The sequence below is a fragment of the Mercenaria mercenaria genome, chromosome 9 (assembly GCF_021730395.1).
Source record: "Mercenaria mercenaria strain notata chromosome 9, MADL_Memer_1, whole genome shotgun sequence".
Taxonomy (NCBI): Eukaryota; Metazoa; Mollusca; class Bivalvia; order Venerida; family Veneridae; genus Mercenaria; species Mercenaria mercenaria.
In genome coordinates this window covers 82,093,206-82,110,817 of record NC_069369.1, presented here as the reverse complement: position 1 = coordinate 82,110,817, position 17,612 = coordinate 82,093,206, and the positions used below count along the sequence as shown (strand labels likewise).

General features: G+C 35.1%; 1 protein-coding gene across 1 annotated transcript; it reads right to left on the bottom strand.

Annotated features, from left to right (window-relative positions):
* Positions 1 to 2,411: 2,411 nt before the first annotated feature.
* Positions 2,412 to 4,846, bottom strand: LOC123546330 (monocarboxylate transporter 13-like). Its single transcript, XM_053550675.1, has 3 exons — positions 4,075 to 4,846; positions 3,704 to 3,805; positions 2,412 to 2,557 (listed from the first exon to the last, which is right to left on the bottom strand). Exons 1-3 carry the CDS (start codon positions 4,844 to 4,846, stop codon positions 2,412 to 2,414), a joined length of 1,020 nt encoding a protein of 339 aa, XP_053406650.1.
* Positions 4,847 to 17,612: the final 12,766 nt, after the last annotated feature.

Here is a 17,612-nt window from a genome sequence, read left to right as displayed (position 1 = left end):
ACTTGACTTATGCCACTGACAACAAATATATTTAAATTTTCTAGCCTAACGGATCTTTTTTGTAGAACTATGTTACTATCAGTAGCCTCTCATTATGAAAGCTTGATAATGCAAAACAATTTGATATTTAATATTAACCTATATTCAACACTGAATCCAGCAAGAACGTAAGTACCAGGACTTAGGATTTCATTGCTGGCAGCAAATGTCTGTATATTATGATAAAAAAGAAACAAAAATGGTTTTACAAAACGAAGACTTTCAGTGGCAAAACAACTCTTTACCTGTACAGTATCAGATTGTATGCAATGTAGGAGATATATATATATATATAATCTAGACTGATTGCAAAACGATTTATCATTTAATATAAACCGTAAATTCAATACTGAATCCAGCAAGAACGCAAGTACCGATACCATCAGGACTTACGACATCATTATTTCTGTATATTTCATGATAAAAGAAATTGAAACAAAATTGAGTTTACAAAACGAAGATTTATAGTAGCAAAACAACGTCGGAGATAGAATGAAGTTCAATCTAGACTGATTACCACCGTGTTTCAGCGGTGTTCGCCATTGAAAATCGCCCATTATTAAACACAAGTATAAACAATGCATACTGCAAATAATTCCATGACCTCCCAGGTCTCAAAAGCAAAACAAACAGCCAAAATAGACATTTTTACATAAAATTTCCCTCTGTCGTAAACGATATCCTATATTTTGACTCCTCGGTGGGATGGGCATCATTTAAAAATGCCCTCTGCGGTAAAGTTTATCATACGTGGCTATACCCGGGTCGCTTTGGAGGGTCATAACGTCGGTGTAGACGTACGGACAGACTTGAAACTTGCCAGGATTATCCCCAGATGATTGATCGTTTGACGTGTGAGGTAAACCCGATCAAATTATTTTGTTAACACTTCGAATTGGGCCGTTGAATATGATTTTCGCATCAATTTTAATAAACGTCCAATTTAAATAGCTGAATACTTCTTTATTTCGCAAAGTTGGCGACCAGGATTAATCATATAATATGTTTAGGCATTTACACATATGCCTGCACCAGAATATCTTCATAGAAAGTCGAAATGCAAAAATAAAGCTCAAAAAACTAACACCACTATTCATCGTTATTGATTTCCTACCTCTGTGGCAGCCGCATCCCTCGGCGTGGTGGACATCAGGTAATAGGGTGTGATACATATAACAATAGATTAACCCTTGTTTCATATTTACTTGCCATACATATAACAATAGATTAACCCTTGTTTCATATTTGCTGATACCTGCACTTTATTATTTCGATGTGAATTCCTATGTTATTTTTCCCCTCTTCTTGCCCACCCGTGTCGGGTGGAACTTCAAAATTTGCAAAGTATAAAAAACTCAGATGAGCGTTATACTAATTGTCATCACTTGATCAGCGTGACAACATATTTTCAAAATATTCTTATATAACAACATTTTATTAAAAATTCATAAGGTTTTGTATGTACGTAACATTTTGTCATTTTTTCTGCTATTGAGGAAAAAATTATACTTATCTAATTCTAATAAATACCAAAATAATATATTGCCAATCTACATAAAATATCGGTTTATATCTGCTTGTTTGCAAATAAAGGGAAGTAATAAGTTGATGTTTTGTATCTCCTTTCGTGTTATTATAAACTTGCGTGCAGTATACGACTAGCAGCGTACACTCGGTTTCGAACATTTTGGACCCAGCAAGGCTTACCTTATACGAGGAATCTTTCAAAATATCTGCCACACGTAGCCTAATATACCCATAATACTTTTTATACTTTTTATCTATGATAAAACAATTAGATCTAAGTACAAGAACTTCGATCGTAGAAATGTAGCGGTGTGCATTACCGTGGCAACGGTTGTTGTAACTAGTCAAGTTCGAAAATGCAGATTTTAGTAAAATGAGTTTAAACTAAAATGGAAATTACTCTTTCAATGACCAAGATTTGGGGTGCACCTGCAAAATTACATAGTTTGCACGTGCATAGGTAGATCTAGTTATTAATATGTATTTTTTAAGGATTTCTTATTTAAAATTAGATTTTCAGCATTATTTTATGTTACTACTATTTTTTATGCTAAAATCTCTATTAAAATCGGCAGAAAAGAATATCATATTAAAAATAGTTTCTCAGTCCATTTGATCAATGCGCACTTAAAAATATTAACCGGCAACTTTAAAATAGGAAAAAAATTGTTTTCAGAGGATGCACGCTTCATTTGTATAGATCAATTGTATTTTTTCTCTTGTATTTTGACAAATGCTGCAAGATGATCGCTTTCAGGCTAATATCATTTTACTTGTGATACTGTTGTTTATCGCTGTATATAAATCATTTCCCTCAAAAAATGTTATCGCATTGTAATTTTTGATTAAAAATTTGTTTCTCTTTCATTTACATTGAGTAATTCGCCAGCTTCAGTGTTCACATGTTTGTCAGTGTATTCACTTTCTATAGGCTTGGAGATGCAGGCAATAGTTGAAGCGCTAGAAATTGCTGCCACAAGTATGCTTGCTGCTGAAAACATTAATAATATATAATCCGTTATGGTTTCCATAATAACAGGAAAATGATGCTATGACAATAATTTTAAATTATCTACGGACTGATTCATATTTAGTTTGTACTAATCTTTTAAGCTCAATTCTGATAACAGATCCAACCTTATTTGAACCACCCTCGAGTCCGATACTGGGGCTTGTAGTTGTTACAAAACGGTATGGTGGCCTGATTGCTGCCATATTGATGCCGGTTCGAATCTTGGTCTTTGCATAAAAATTCATACGATACTAAGCTCCTGAATGCACCAACCGTTCCACTAAACTCTCTCATTTATCAGTGGTTAATAGTTATGATTTAGAAATGTTAAATATAATACAAAGGCGTTGGAGCCGGGGGGGGGGGGGGGCGGGGGCCAGCCCCCCCCCCCCCCCCCCCCCCCCAAAGCTAGGATAGGGGGGCCGAACTATAGTTTAGCCCCTCCAATATTTTGGAAAAGAGATATAACTTGCAGTCTATTATAACATTTACTTTGTATCATATAATTGTTTTCAACCTGATTTCTGATTTGCATTTGGCCTTTCCTTGCATTCAGACTGACTTCTCTCTTTCCATAAGATGTGTATTGAAAACCTATACGAGCCGAGGATTGTTTGATTACATTTTATAAAAAGAATATAATATTGAGCGCAATCACTACAGTTCCGGTTTGAGCGTCTGCAAAAACGATGTACGCATTTAACCTGTTTACGTATGTAAACGTTATGTATTTACGTTTTTCATTGTCCATTCAAGGGAAATGATACTTCCACAACATTATATCACAATTAGACAAATAAGCGCTATTTTATTGCATGTCCAGGGCTTCAACAGAAGAATGTAAAAAAGTGGCACACTTGATAAGAACAATACATATTTTGCCCGATTAAGTTACAAGCTGCAGATAACTCAATGATTGCTAAAACACAGAGGCTTGAGGGGGCCTATGGCCCATTTTTCCCCTGGACAAGGCTTTGTCATGAATGCACCGGGGATCTCTTGCCCCCCCCCCCACTCCCCCGCCCGCAATGGTTTGCCGCACCCCCCCCCCTGCCCCGCAATGGTTTGCCCCCCCCCCCCCCCCCCCCCAAAGTTGAAGTCGCTCCTACGCCTATGTAGTATTACCTGCGATGATGAAACACTGCTTGTATGTCCCGCCGTTGTCGACTAGAATTCCTGATCGTGAAATTTGAAAAAGTGTAAATTTGCTATTTCTGCGTAAACAACCTGTCAATTAATAATGGCATTTCTGCTTAAGTAACAGAATTTTAGTAAGTAATTGGGGTCTTTTGTCTGCTTTGAATTATAGAATGTTAGTGAATGGTTGTATTTTCTGGTATGAGAAACTGATGTTACATAACAAGATACAAGATGTAAATAAATTCATTTTATACTTAAAGTGACAGAATGTCGATAAATTATTGCATTTTCTGCATTAAAATAATAAATTCTGCATATGTTAAATGAAATCATCAATGTCATAGTTTGACACTTACTAGTACCGGCGCACACTGGTCCAACAATCGATCCTATATCGCAGAAAAACAGCTGAATTCCAAACGAAGCCGATACAAACTTTATACCCACAAACCGTATACTAACTGGTGTCATCATAATATAACAGCTGCCAGAGGACAAACCGATTAAAGAAGCAAACACTATTTGTCCTACAAAACTGTTTGATATGAAAGGATATATGAATGTCACCAAAGCGACAACAAACATGTAACCGGGATATAACCATATTTCATCAACATATTTGATGGTTGCAATCGCTCCGGTCATCAATCGAGCAACCACGGATATAATTCCATTTAATGAAAGAAAGAACGAGGCTTGCATACCTGTAAAGCCCGTCTCTTCAATATATGTTGGAAGGTATAAATATATAGTATATAATCCGGTGCCATAAGCAAACATACTAATGCAAAGCCACACAATTGGTTTGATAAACAGAGCCTTACAATAAACTTTTAAAGAATTACTGGATGCATCCCTTGAATTGTTAAATTTCGCTTCCAATTTCTGCATGTTTTGGGTATACAGCTCAAGTTTACTGGGAAAATACATAACTCCAAATGTGACTACATCAGCAGATGTTGCCAAAGTTATAAAAAATCCCACTGGGCCGTAGAAATCCAATGTTAACTGCATCAATGGTGCCAAGACAAAAAGTCCTCCACCTATACCAGAAAGTGAAAAACCAAAGGCTAAATTCCGACGTCTTTTAAAGCTCATGCCAACAACTACAAGATTGCTGTGTAACATATCCCTGCACCTAAACCTGAAATGAAATTAATTTATGAATGAAATAGCTGTCTCTTCAGCGACAGTTTACTACCAATAAAGAGTTTTAAGTTTTAAACATTTTGGCCCTGAAATTAAACAAGATGTTATGAATCAACGTATAGTCCATAAAATCATCTCTCAGTTTTCTTGTCCCAATTTTCAGACGTGCATGTCTATAAATTAAGATATGCATGTATTCCGGTCACATAGTAACTGCATCATATGAAAATGCCAACTGAACTTCTGATTTCTGTCATTTTACTCACAATATTTGGCAAATTTCCTTGCTATCCTATTCTACGAATTAATAAAGCATATGTGACGATTATGTAAACTGTATATAAAAAGAAATCCTTGCTTTACCTGCTAAAATGCCACAAGTGAAGATTGCAACAAAAATATTTGGCGCAAAAACCGTCCCAAAATATCCTGCTGTAAACAAAATTCCCGACACTATCGCTGCTGTCCGACAACTAAACCTGTCCACCACAAAAATAGACAACGGACCTAGAAGTTCAAACAAAAATATCACTCAAAAATCAACATACTAGTAATATCATGATCATTTCAAAGTGAGTAAAGCCAAGACTGTTATTTAAACGTTTTGTGTATTCTGTCAATAACTGGTAGACACAAACGTATGGCGATATCTCAATTTCTTGTACCCGCATCTGTTGTATTTGAACGTATCGTGATTTCTCAATTACTGGTACCAATGCCTGTTCTATTTGAACGTATCGCGATTTCTCAATAGCTAGTACTCACACTTGTTCTATTTGAACGTTTCGCAATTTCTCAATTACTGGTACCCACACCTGTTCTATTTGATTGTATCGCGATTTCTGTCTCACTAGTAAATTAGTACAGGGTCTGAAGTTCCTTAACTCAGATTTGAGACGAGTCTTAGAACGCTGTCCTGTCGTTATAAGTTTAACATCAGAAACAATAAATAAAATTTGATTCTAAACCCAGTTATATAACATTGGACCAACAATTCTGCCCTATGATGAATGCATCTGGAGTTCGAGACAAAGTTTCAAAATATTTCAAATTAAATAGCATGGTGCCATTACTTATTATTACCCTGCATTCCTTTATTTGCCACTAAATTCATTATAATGCAATCGGCACCTGTTGCTGTACATTATTTATTGAACAACAGTTAATTCAGCAAAGTGTTATGACTTTTTACTAAACTTCACATTGACCGAGGAGACATAAAATTTAAAAGAATAGCATAGTTACCTTACAAATTACGAGAGACACTCTAATACATTACTTTTTGACAAAACATTCAATAAATCAAGTTTTAAAGTAATATTGTCAATGAAAATCTACTTTGACTTTTCTTGGAAATATTTACCAAATGTTTTCCTGAACAGCGATTTAATACATTTAATAATGTTAGATACGATAGTAGTCAATGGTAATAACGTCTGTAGGGGCTATTTTGAGAAAAATATTGTTCAAATTTGCTCTTTTAAGAAAAAGAAATGAGCTGTGCCATGGGAAAACCAACATAGTGGGTTTGCGACCAGCATGGATCCAGACCAGCCTGCGCATCCGCGCAGTCTGGTCAGGATCCATGCTGTTCGCTAATGGTTTCTCTAATTGCAGTAGGCTTTAAAAGCGAACAGCATGGATCCTGACCAGACTGCGCGTATGCGCAGGCTGGTCTGGATCCATGCTGGTCGCAAACCCACTATGTTGGTTTTCCCATGGCACGGCTCATATAATATTCATATATTTACGTTATTGAGATGGTAAAATCCCTCATAAATATGTCTGACTATACTAAAAGAAATCTACATTTACCTTATATCTTTTAGTTATCTCCTTTACTAACTACAACTTCACATTCCAGTTTAGAAAATTTTGAATATTGTATTCAAGTACAACGCTTCAAATGAAGAGAAACTCTTGACTTAAGGTGATATGTATTCTTTATGTTTCTGTCTTTTTACAATGGGCACAGACTAATGTTATGTAACAAACTAATTAACACAGACGTGATGGATAAATGGCTTTGACGTGGATAATATCGGTTGTGTTATTCGTAACGTTTAATTCTAGTTAAACAACAGGGTAGATTCATTCTATATTCAATATGTTTTTTCATGATTTGAGAGACATGATAACAACATAAACTTGTTCAAATGCAAGCGTTTTTGTTAAAATATTTGGGATATAACCAGAGGGGTAATGTAATGACTAACGTAAATATTGCATAAGTAACGTATAAAACTTTTCTTTTCAGCCAGGGGAAAAATTGATGAGAGCTATTTTAGTAGAGATGCCAAACATACCTTGGAACTCAAATTTGCAGGCCTCCAAATTCAATGATTAATAATCTACATTTTCTTACCTTTTGCAAGTCTGATATTTACGTTACAAAATATGTATCATTTTCTGATAGACATATGTTAATAATACTTAATGTCTTTTAATGATTGTCATTTTCTTCAATTCTTAGAAATGCAATTATACCTGTACATGTACATTTATTTTAGGTTATATATATTTTTTCATAAAAGTCGATAATATTAAGACATAAACGTAAGTTGAAAAAAAGTTGTTAGTCTTATAGAGTGATAAGCTAATTGCTTCTTAACATATATTCTTAGCTCGAGAAAAATGTTTGGACCTCATATGAAACTATATTAATTTTAAAAGGTTTTGGTGGGCATTGAGTCTAAATTTGTTTAAAGCAAAATTTCATCAAAGAAACACATTCAGTTACTGCTTTTAAACTGAGTTTAAATGCAATGGATTGGCTTAAGAAGGATACATTGTTTTTGGTTGCGGGTTTATCCCGCTACCAAAGTTACAAGTGTATTTCTGACAATCATATAGCATCTTTATTTTATTCCAAATTACATCCAAAGGATGTTCATGTGCTACAAAAAATAGCCCCATTCATGAACAATGCGGATGAATTATCAATGAACAAGCAGTTCTTATTCAACCTGTATCCACTCACACTGACCATTTAGATTATATGAACTATCAATGATAAGGTATTTCAGCCCATGGTTACATCACAAGCTAGGTCAGGGAGAGTTCATCTTAGATATGAGGCACATTAAATTTGTATTTGTTTCTCATTCATGTATATTTATAGATTGGCATTTAAACAGAAAATAAATCTACCCAAAACCCGCAACCATCAGACATTTCAAGGCTTTGATTCTACTTTGCAACAAATTGCTACACTTTCGTAAGTTATTTGTAATTTGCACAGGTAAAATAGTTCATTTATTACGATTAATGAGTCGTTTTATTCTCGATATGGTGCAATGTGTTGAATTTGGGTGTCTCATCATTTACACACTTTCTTTATTAAAATCCTTGTTGATTTATATAATAATTTTAACAGCATTAATGAGGATCTAGATAACTTTCAGTATAAATAAGCGCGCTACAATATTAAATTATATTTTCCATATCATATTTCGGATTGCGCTTCATTTACCTTTATTTACCATAAATACATTGATGCATGTTTGAAAAGCTATGCTTAGGTGCGTTTCATGGTCATGATAATAATATATGATCAACGCGTTAAAGCATCCGCAATCATGACAAAAGTAACATTTCCAGTTGGTCTAAATATTTATGTACTCACATTTTGTTAACGTAAGTCTTGTAAAGATAAATATAGAAATACACATAAAAATGCTATTATCAGATCTTTTAAAGAATTATAACGGAAATGTTTACATCCATAAATTAAAATTGTGTGATTTGGTTACATGTATTCATTACTAACTGTGTTTAGGATTCCTGCTTTGTTTTAAAGAAACTTTTTGTAAATATTAGATTCAGTTGCTTCTATTTAAGAGATGCGTTCAATAACAGAGAAGTGTGCCTTAATTGAATTTCTAAGAGTTTATATAAATTGTGTAAATCAAGCCTTTCAAGCAAGATCGTTATAAATTGTCTTGTACTTTTAGCGTAATTGAAAGAGGCAAGAAGGGCTAAATCTAAATACAAATTAAAGGAAAATAAATCTTGTTCGAACATCTATGGTCTTAAACATGGAATCTTGTGCAATTTTTTCCTAACGAAAATATTGCTTTGAACTTAAGAAAAATGCTGACAGCACTATTGACTCTAAAACATTTTCATAATTTTATTCAAAATCCGACCAGAAGTTTCTGATAAGAAGAATTTTGGAGTTGCCACTACGCACATAAAGGGAAAAGTGAGAGCCAAAAAAGGCACGTTTCTGTAAAATTACTGTGAAATCGGACCAGAATATTCTGACAATGTGACTTTCAGGTTTCCCACGAAAAGTATCCACGCCTTCTAGCGGCGTATTTTTGTACGTCTTGGAACAGTTTGAATAAACTTGGTATTGGAATACCCCAGGAACATTTCTGCCAAATTAGCAATTGTTTTCAGAGAAGATGTCTTGTTCATGGAATAAAGGTTTTTTTCACAACTTTGGATCATCCAAGGATTTACTAGGCCAAGTTTCATCAACTTCGACCAAATGGTTACCGACGAGATGTCGTTCGAAGACAAATGCGGACGGACAGACCAGCCGGATAATAAATTATCATAACAGCTCACCCCGAACATTCGTGCTCATCTGAGCAAAATATTAAAATAAAATTTGTAATAGTTTACCCTATGACCAGAATTATTTCTACTTTGCATTGTGTTTCAATCTTATGCTACTGCGTTCCGACAGTGATTCATTTTATTTGCTATATTTATTACAAACTTGTCAAGATGGTTATTTTTTTAACTTTATTCGTATTCAAGTACAAACAGCATTTGGTTGTGCAAATCATTTAAGTCCCACACAATTATAATTCATATCATTGTCATCTAAAACGTGATAATGCGAGACAAATTACGCCTTCTTGGTGCATCGTCCCATTAAAAAGCTTCAAGGCTTGAAGTAAAAAACGTTTCAAACAATTTAAACTGTCTTTTTATCATCCGTTAGAACAAGCGGCGCATGATTTTAATATTTCACTAAATTTTATTATTACACTTTTAATAGACTACGAAAGAAATTAAAATTCAGCACAAGTTCAATCATTTCTTTATATAATCCAGTCCGTTGCTTGTTATGAGCAACACGTAATTAGAAAAACAGAAACAAACTTTGAAAACAAAAGAATTTACAGATCTCATCAATGTGAAATGAATACCTGAAACAAGACCTAAGTATATAATATCCAAGCACATAATGGATCTTTCATTGATATGATTCTGTGGTTTTATTACTTCCACGAATCCAGAAACAAAAACAACATTCTTATATCAATGAACACTGTTGAAATAACCCCCATCTTGCTGACAATAATTCTGACTGAATAAAACAAAACTGAAAAATGTGTTGATTACATACGTTGCTAGGCAAATTCTCTTCTTTCCTTCTTTAATTCTTTAACGATTTTTTATGTATGTAAACAACTGGTACTGTAAGCGAAACATTGGTCCTTCTTTTTGCAACGTTACTAAATGGTTGAAAAGAAATAGGTTTCCTTTATGCATGTCATGAGCCCTGATGTTCACGTCACTTTCGTGTATTGTGCCGCAAAATACCCTGAATTACCTTTTCATTCAGTCTCTAAGAAATTGCAGACATCAATTATGTGGGTCCTGCCTTGGAACGATCAGTGGCAAAATACTATTGGAGAGCTTAAACCTGTTTATGTTGCATACCCAACCTCAGCTGATGTTTTATGATAATAATTTAGGGATCCGATGTATATTTGATTTCTTGAAACTGGCTTTGTCTGTGCTTCCTCTGTTTTTCATCTGTTTCCTATAGTTTTGTAGATTATATTAGTAATAGCACATTCAAATGATTGTTCTCTTAAGGATGATGTTGAAATTTCAAGACGTCAAATATCCATCAAATCTTTAAAATGACAACCTACAGAATGTGATATTGCTAATATAATCTACAAGACTATAGGAAACAGATGAAAAGTAGAGGAAGCACACATAAAACCAGTTCAAGCAACCAAAGATAATAGGTAAGGGTAGAGTCCCCGGAAGCACAGAGCACCAAAACCACAGCCCCAGAGCCACGCATTTACATAGTAGGCCCACAACAAAAAGAAGCTGTAATGGAAAATTATTTCAGACGGGTTGCTTCAAACATCCAACAAGTACATATTAAATTATGCTAAATATTGATGGAGGGGAAGGAAACGGCAAGGGGTGAAATGGGGACGGGGGCGGGCGGGGGAGGGGGCAGGTATCCGAAGGGGAAAGCCGAACAAGGACGAATACACAAGGGAACGCCACGTTCCCTTAAAAACAATCGTACCACAACGCAAACCACAACAGCGCAGACACCCATGCACCAAAGACAAACACACAACTTCTATCAACCAAATAACACAGAAAAGCGAACAAGCAACACCTAGAAAACAGCAGGGCACCGCATAGACCCACAAGCACACAAACGCACCCACACACGCAGGAAAAACAATCAAGCACCGCCCTGGGACTCGGCTGCCAAAACAAAAGGGAGCCACGAAAACTTACCAAAAGTAAAGGGGGAGTGGATGCAAAAAGTAGCATAAATGCAAGAGAAAAGAGAGGACAATAGGGGGAGCGGGGCGAATGAAAAAACGCTAACAACAAACAAGAAACATACGCAACAGACAATACAAGACAGACAAAACAACCAGTTGAAAATAGGGGCACCACCTTGTAACGGTCAATGTGACGTTTCTTTTGAAAACTCTAGTGTAATAGTGTAATAACTTGCTTGTTCTATACATGATTTCTAGCTGTACATGACTTGCATATGGTTTGACTATTAGAATAACCATAGAATACCAGTAATCCCAAAGGCAACAAAGGGATGGGGGGGGGGGGGGGTAATTAAAGAATATGTTTTAAGAGATATATTATTTCTAAAAACCTCGGCACAGTGGGTGATATCGAGAAATATTTCACTGATAATTCTCAGTATGTCAGAAGTTTGCATAAAAAGGTCATCAAATAAATAACATTTAAGGATGCACGAGCTTTTTTATTGTTGTTTTTTTGTTTGTTTGTTTCCCGCCATTTTGAAAAGTGTTTCTCTGAATAATTCTTTCTAACATAATTTATGCCGAAAATAAATGATAATCATCATTATATGGTTAATAATGTACCATTTAACCAAACAGAAATCGACTTGTTGCGAAACAAATCACATTTACTTTTGGCCGGCATCTGCCTAAATCTGATGTAAGATGCACAATATGTTAGGTCAAATGGTTTGGGTCTGATATTTGTCTGACTGATATATATGTTGATTAGCTACACCTGAAATAAAAGTTTTCAACATAGCACTTTATGTTATATAGCAAGTATTATGTGATACAAAAAGGGATGAAAATATCAAATTTCACCAGTTATTAAATTATTTTTTCAAAATATATCTCTTCGATGCACGGTGATGTCAACTTTTTTCTTTCAATTTTGAAGCATTTTTGTGCGACACTAAAGCAGCAAAATATGTTTGAAATCTACACTCAATATTTTAAGTCGTTTATTCTATTTAAGAAAAGTGAGTGGGGTAATTATTTCATCATGTAAATTTGAAAAAGATTTGTTTTTGACATTTATGCTTATATAATGCTGATATTACAACATATTCATAGTAACCTATAAGACCTGATATTTCCTATAACATTAAGTGAGATATTACCTATTTTATAAAGTGCCCACATTTTTTTTTTCAATTTTGCTTAATTTCACAGTGCAAGAAGAAAATGGCCTATACAATCAAAACGAGGGCTGTGACCTGTGCTTTTCCTGTTCTTATTTGTCTCAAAAAAAAACAAATGTTCTTTCAAGCCCACAAAATTTGAAAACAAGAGGGTCATGATGACCCTGGATCGCTCACCAGAGTAATATGTTTCAAATGTCAAACTGATGATTTTTAGAAATTTTTTGGAAAATTTTCCGATGTACAATCAAGTAACCCCTGGGGCGGGGCCAATTTTAGCCAGGGGTCATGATTTGAACAAAGTTTGTAGAAGTCGACTAGGCAATGTTACATATCGAATATCTAAGATCTAGGCCTTCTGGTTTATTTTAAGCAAATTTATGAGGATTTCCCTATGTACAATAAAGTAACCCCTGGGGCTGGGTCAATTTGACCCTGGGGGGGTCAAGATTTGAACAAATTTTGTAGAGGTCCACTAGGCAATGCTACATGTCGAATATCTAAGCTCTAGGCCTTCTGGTTTATTTTTAGAAAATATTGAAGATTTTTCTATGTACAATCAAGTAAGCCCATGGGGCGGGGCCAATTTGACCCCGGGAGTCATGATTTGAAGAAATTTTGTAGAGGTGTACTAGGCAATGCTACATGTCAAATATCTAAGACCTAGGCATTCTGGTTTATTTTTAGAAATTTTTTGAAGATTTTCATATGTAAAATCAAGTGACCCCTGGGGCGGGGTCAATTTTGACCCTGGGGTCATGATTTGAACAATGTTAGTAGAGGTCCACTAGGCAATGCTACATGTCAAATATCTAAGCTCTAGGGCTTCTGCTTTTTGAGAAGAAGATTTTTTAAGGTTTTCCTATGTAAAATCAAGTGACCCCTGGGTCGGGGTCAATTTTGACCCCGGGGATCTGATTTGAACAAATTTTGTAGAGGTCCACTAGGCAATGCTACATGTGAAATATCTAAGATCTAGGCCTTCTGCTTTATTTTTAGAAATTTTTTGAAGACTTTCCTATGTAAAATCAAGTGACCCCTGGGGCGGGATCAATTTTGACCCGGGGTCATGATTTGAACAATTTTAGTAGAGGTCCATTAGGCAATGCTACATGTCTAATATCTAAGGTCTAGGGCTTCTGGTTTTCGAGAAGAAGATTTTTTAAGATTTTTCTATGTAAAATCAAGTGACCCCTGGGGCGGGGTCAATTTTGACCCCGGGGTCATGATTTGAACAAACTTGAGAGAGGTCCACTAGGCAATGCTTCACACCAAATATCTAAGCTCTAGGGCTTCTGGTTTTTGAGAAGAAGATTTTTAAAGTTTTTCCTTTCGGTTGCCATGGCAACCAGAGTTCTGCATGGAATTCAATTCTTTGAACAATCTTTAGAGAAGACTATCCAAGGAACATTCCTGTGAAGTTTCATCAAAATTGGCCTGTTGGTTTAGGAGGAGATGTTGTTTAAAGGAAAGTGTGGACGGACGGACGGACGACGGACGGACGGACGGACGGACGCCGGACGGTGAGCGATCACAATAGCTCACCCTGAGCACTTTGTGCTCTGGTGAGCTAAAAAATGGCTAATTGTATAAAAACAAGAGCTGTCGGAGGACAGCAACGCCCGGCTACTCGAAAGCCTTGTCAATTGAATGAATACAAAAGTCAAAAAAGGGGCATAATTTTGTAAAAATGCAAAACAGGGTTATTTGTATGGAACCTGCACAGTGCTTATCAGCTCATGACAGAGGACAAATGTGTGAAATATCAATCCATTCTTATCAGTGGGTACAGCGATACCAGTTCAAATAGAAATATTCAACCCAAAACTACTAAGTTGAAAAGAGGGCATTATTTTGTAAAGTGGAGTGATTGGACCTTTTCACTGCATGTCATATCATGAAAGTGAACAAGAGTGTGAAGTTCAATCCGTTCCTATTAGTGGATACTGAGATACCAGATTACATACAAAAACTTAATCAAAAACTGCTAAGTGAAAAAAGGGGCATAATTTTGAAAAAGAAACAAAAAAAGAGGTATCAGACTTGCTTAGTGCATGTCAGATCATGACAGTGATCAAAGTGTGTGAAGTTTCAATCCATTCCCATTAGTGGGTACTGTGATACCAGCTTACATACAAACCCTTAACCAAATATTTCTAGGTTGAAAAGGGGGCATAATTTTGTAAAAATAATGCAAAATAGAACCTGTGCAAGGTAAGTCAGTTTATCACAGTCAATAAGTGTGTGAAGTTTCAATCCATTTCCACAAGCGGTTACTGAGATACCAGCTTACATACAAAAACTTAACCAAATCGGAACGCGGACGAGGACGCCGACGTACTGGCGAGTCCATTAGCTCTACTATTCTTCATAAAAGCTGAGGGATAAAATGAAATACAAATAAATTCGCATTTATAACACTGTTTATAAGCTTGGTATTCAAATACCCTTCAGTAATATGTTTATGAAAAATGTTCGGATATATCAAATGAATTCAGCGGATCCAGAGGAGTTGGCTATAACCGGTGTTTACTGTATAATCAAGTCTATAGGAAGACCTTTTGGAAACATAGTCGTACGCGCGTCTGTTACATACAGAGGGAGTTTTCGAAATGTTGGTCGAAGCAGAAGGAGTGCATGAATCTTTGATAGTTGACGTAAAGAACATTTTTACCTCAGACAATACTTAAAAAGTAAACAAATAAGAAAGCCTATGTATTGTTAAAATATAATGTTCATAAGTAATATATCTATATAATGATCATGTATGTATTACCGTTATGTCAATGTACTGAAGTGAAATAAAAATTGGAAAAACAAAAAAAAAAGAAAGCCAAGCTCAGTATATTCTGCTATAAACAACGATTTGCATGCGGTCCGGTAGAACGAACTGTGACGTCAATTATGACATGAAATTGCCACATGACTTCCGGTTCATTGCTACTCGGATAAATGAATCCCAGCAATATTTTCATCAAAAGATTAAATGAAAATGTAAGAATAAAAATAAACAAGTTTTTTTTTGTAGTTTTTCGTCTAATTAACTACGGTTCTTTCTAACGCCCTCGCCGTTCATTCCTGTGCATTTACAACTTTAAACCACTAGAAAGCCATGATCATACATAACGATCGTTTTAATATATCGGCGACAGCTAAAACTAATCAAACTGGTAAAAACAGATGTTGAATATGATTATGTAAATAAATCTGTATGTATTTTACATACTAAAATATTACCTATTGCCATTAATCCACAATGTGTTTGTATTTAATGGTTTATGTAGCATGGTTTACTTACAAAACTAGTCATGTCTAACATTGTTGGACTTACAGGCAGTTTTTATGTAATTATATATTCATTAAACTATCAATTTCATGTCTGGATCGAATCAATTAAAAGGGAAACATATGCAGAAAGACCAAATTCTACATGTAAGATTTTGTCTCTCTTTATCAAATATTTGAATAGGGCTACTACATTCAGAAAATGTCTATAAATATTGGAACAAATAATAGGTGGATTTATGAAGCAGATATGATGAGCAATATTGTTGTTTGTTGAGAAAGAACAAGAAATGATTTAAGCACTGGTACTGCGAGTTTCGCCGCTAATGAAAGGTCCGTGTAAGAATACAATTGACCAAGTTATATGAACATCACACAAGCGGTCATAAGAAGTTGTCAGATTCATTTTCAAAGCATGATGGCAGAACAAACATGTGAATCTAAGAGGTGTTAATGTAAGGATTATATAGACTAATTGGTGTTTATCAAATGACTTATAAGATTAAGTTTTCTCAAAAGGTTATCCATATATAGCTCTAGCGGCCTTTTGTCATGTGGGACCATGTGAACATTTAAAATGTCATTGCTGATGACCTGATTACATCAAGCTGTGCACGAGTAGAACACTTAAGGTGTTTCAGGTTTGATTGATCTATTAAGACAAACTGTAGATGTCAGTTATAGAACGACTATGGTGTATTCTGATGGAAAATCAAGTTTTCATGAGAAAATAATTTCTTTATTTTTATATTTAACTCTGGCAACAAATGTGAATTTGAAAAAAAAAACGTTTGAAAAGTCTATGTCAAGATGCCTCTAAGTAGGAGAGATGAACATTGCCAGTGGGAACTTTAGATGAATTATTTTCTTTTTTCCTACCTTTTAGCTTAGACAGCTCCTGCAAAAATACATTTAAGTAAGATCCATGTACCGTAATGTAGTGAATTTATCGTATTATTCCATGCAGCCTAGTAAGGTCAAGTTAGTTTACTGATGTCCTATTATAGAATCTACGTTGGTCTTTGAATCTTGTTTTTCATGTAGAAGCGTCAAAAGATAATCTTACTGATGCACAGTAGCATAATATTTACTCTGTGGTTTGGGGCGCTTCTGGAGCACGGCTTTCCCTTTTGAATATTCTTCCTTTTTTATTTCACCAAGCACCCCAACCCTTTTCTACTCCATCCCCATCTTGCATCTTGCATATATTCATAATGTACATGTTGTTAGAGTTTTAAGCATCCTGTTTACTTCATCTTTCCATTACAGTTTCTATTTGATGCAGGTCTACTTTACGATGCATAGCTCTGTTTGAGTTTGCTATGCTCTGTGTTTTCGGAAAATCAACCCTTATCTTTCAAATTTTACAGTAGAAATATCAGATCTGCACAGAAGAAAGTATATGTATATTTAATGAAACTATTCTTATTTAGAGGAAATACCAGGTATACACCGGACTAATCAATTCACGTTCGATGAGGAATTTAAAAGACAGGCTCAAAATGGAAACTCGTTATCAAAATGGTGGCCTTTATAGTAGAATCACCAAATGTACATTACAAGAGTTTGCCTGAAATATTTCAATTCTTCCGTGTGAGCTTGCGAAAATATATCCATTAAAATGCATGTTTAAATAAACAGTTTTGCTATTGGTACTATAGGAAACATGCATACCGATTGAACACCAGATTAATGTAAAATTACAGAATGTTAGCGGGCAAGTTGATAATATAGTGTCACATATTGTGATCACTCAATTATTGCTAA

What these genes read in the sequence shown, in the direction of transcription:
- LOC123546330 (XM_053550675.1), bottom strand. Translation starts at nt 4,846, where the DNA reads ATGTTACACAGCAATCTTGTAGTTGTTGGCATGAGCTTTAAAAGACGT. An exon ending in ACCAGTGTGCGCCGGTACTA is followed by an intron (nt 3,806 to 4,074) that starts GTAAGTGTCAAA and finishes ATTAATTGACAG; the next exon opens with GTTGTTTACGCAGAAATAGC. An exon ending in GCAGTGTTTCATCATCGCAG is followed by an intron (nt 2,558 to 3,703) that starts GTAATACTACAT and finishes TAATGTTTTCAG; the next exon opens with CAGCAAGCATACTTGTGGCA.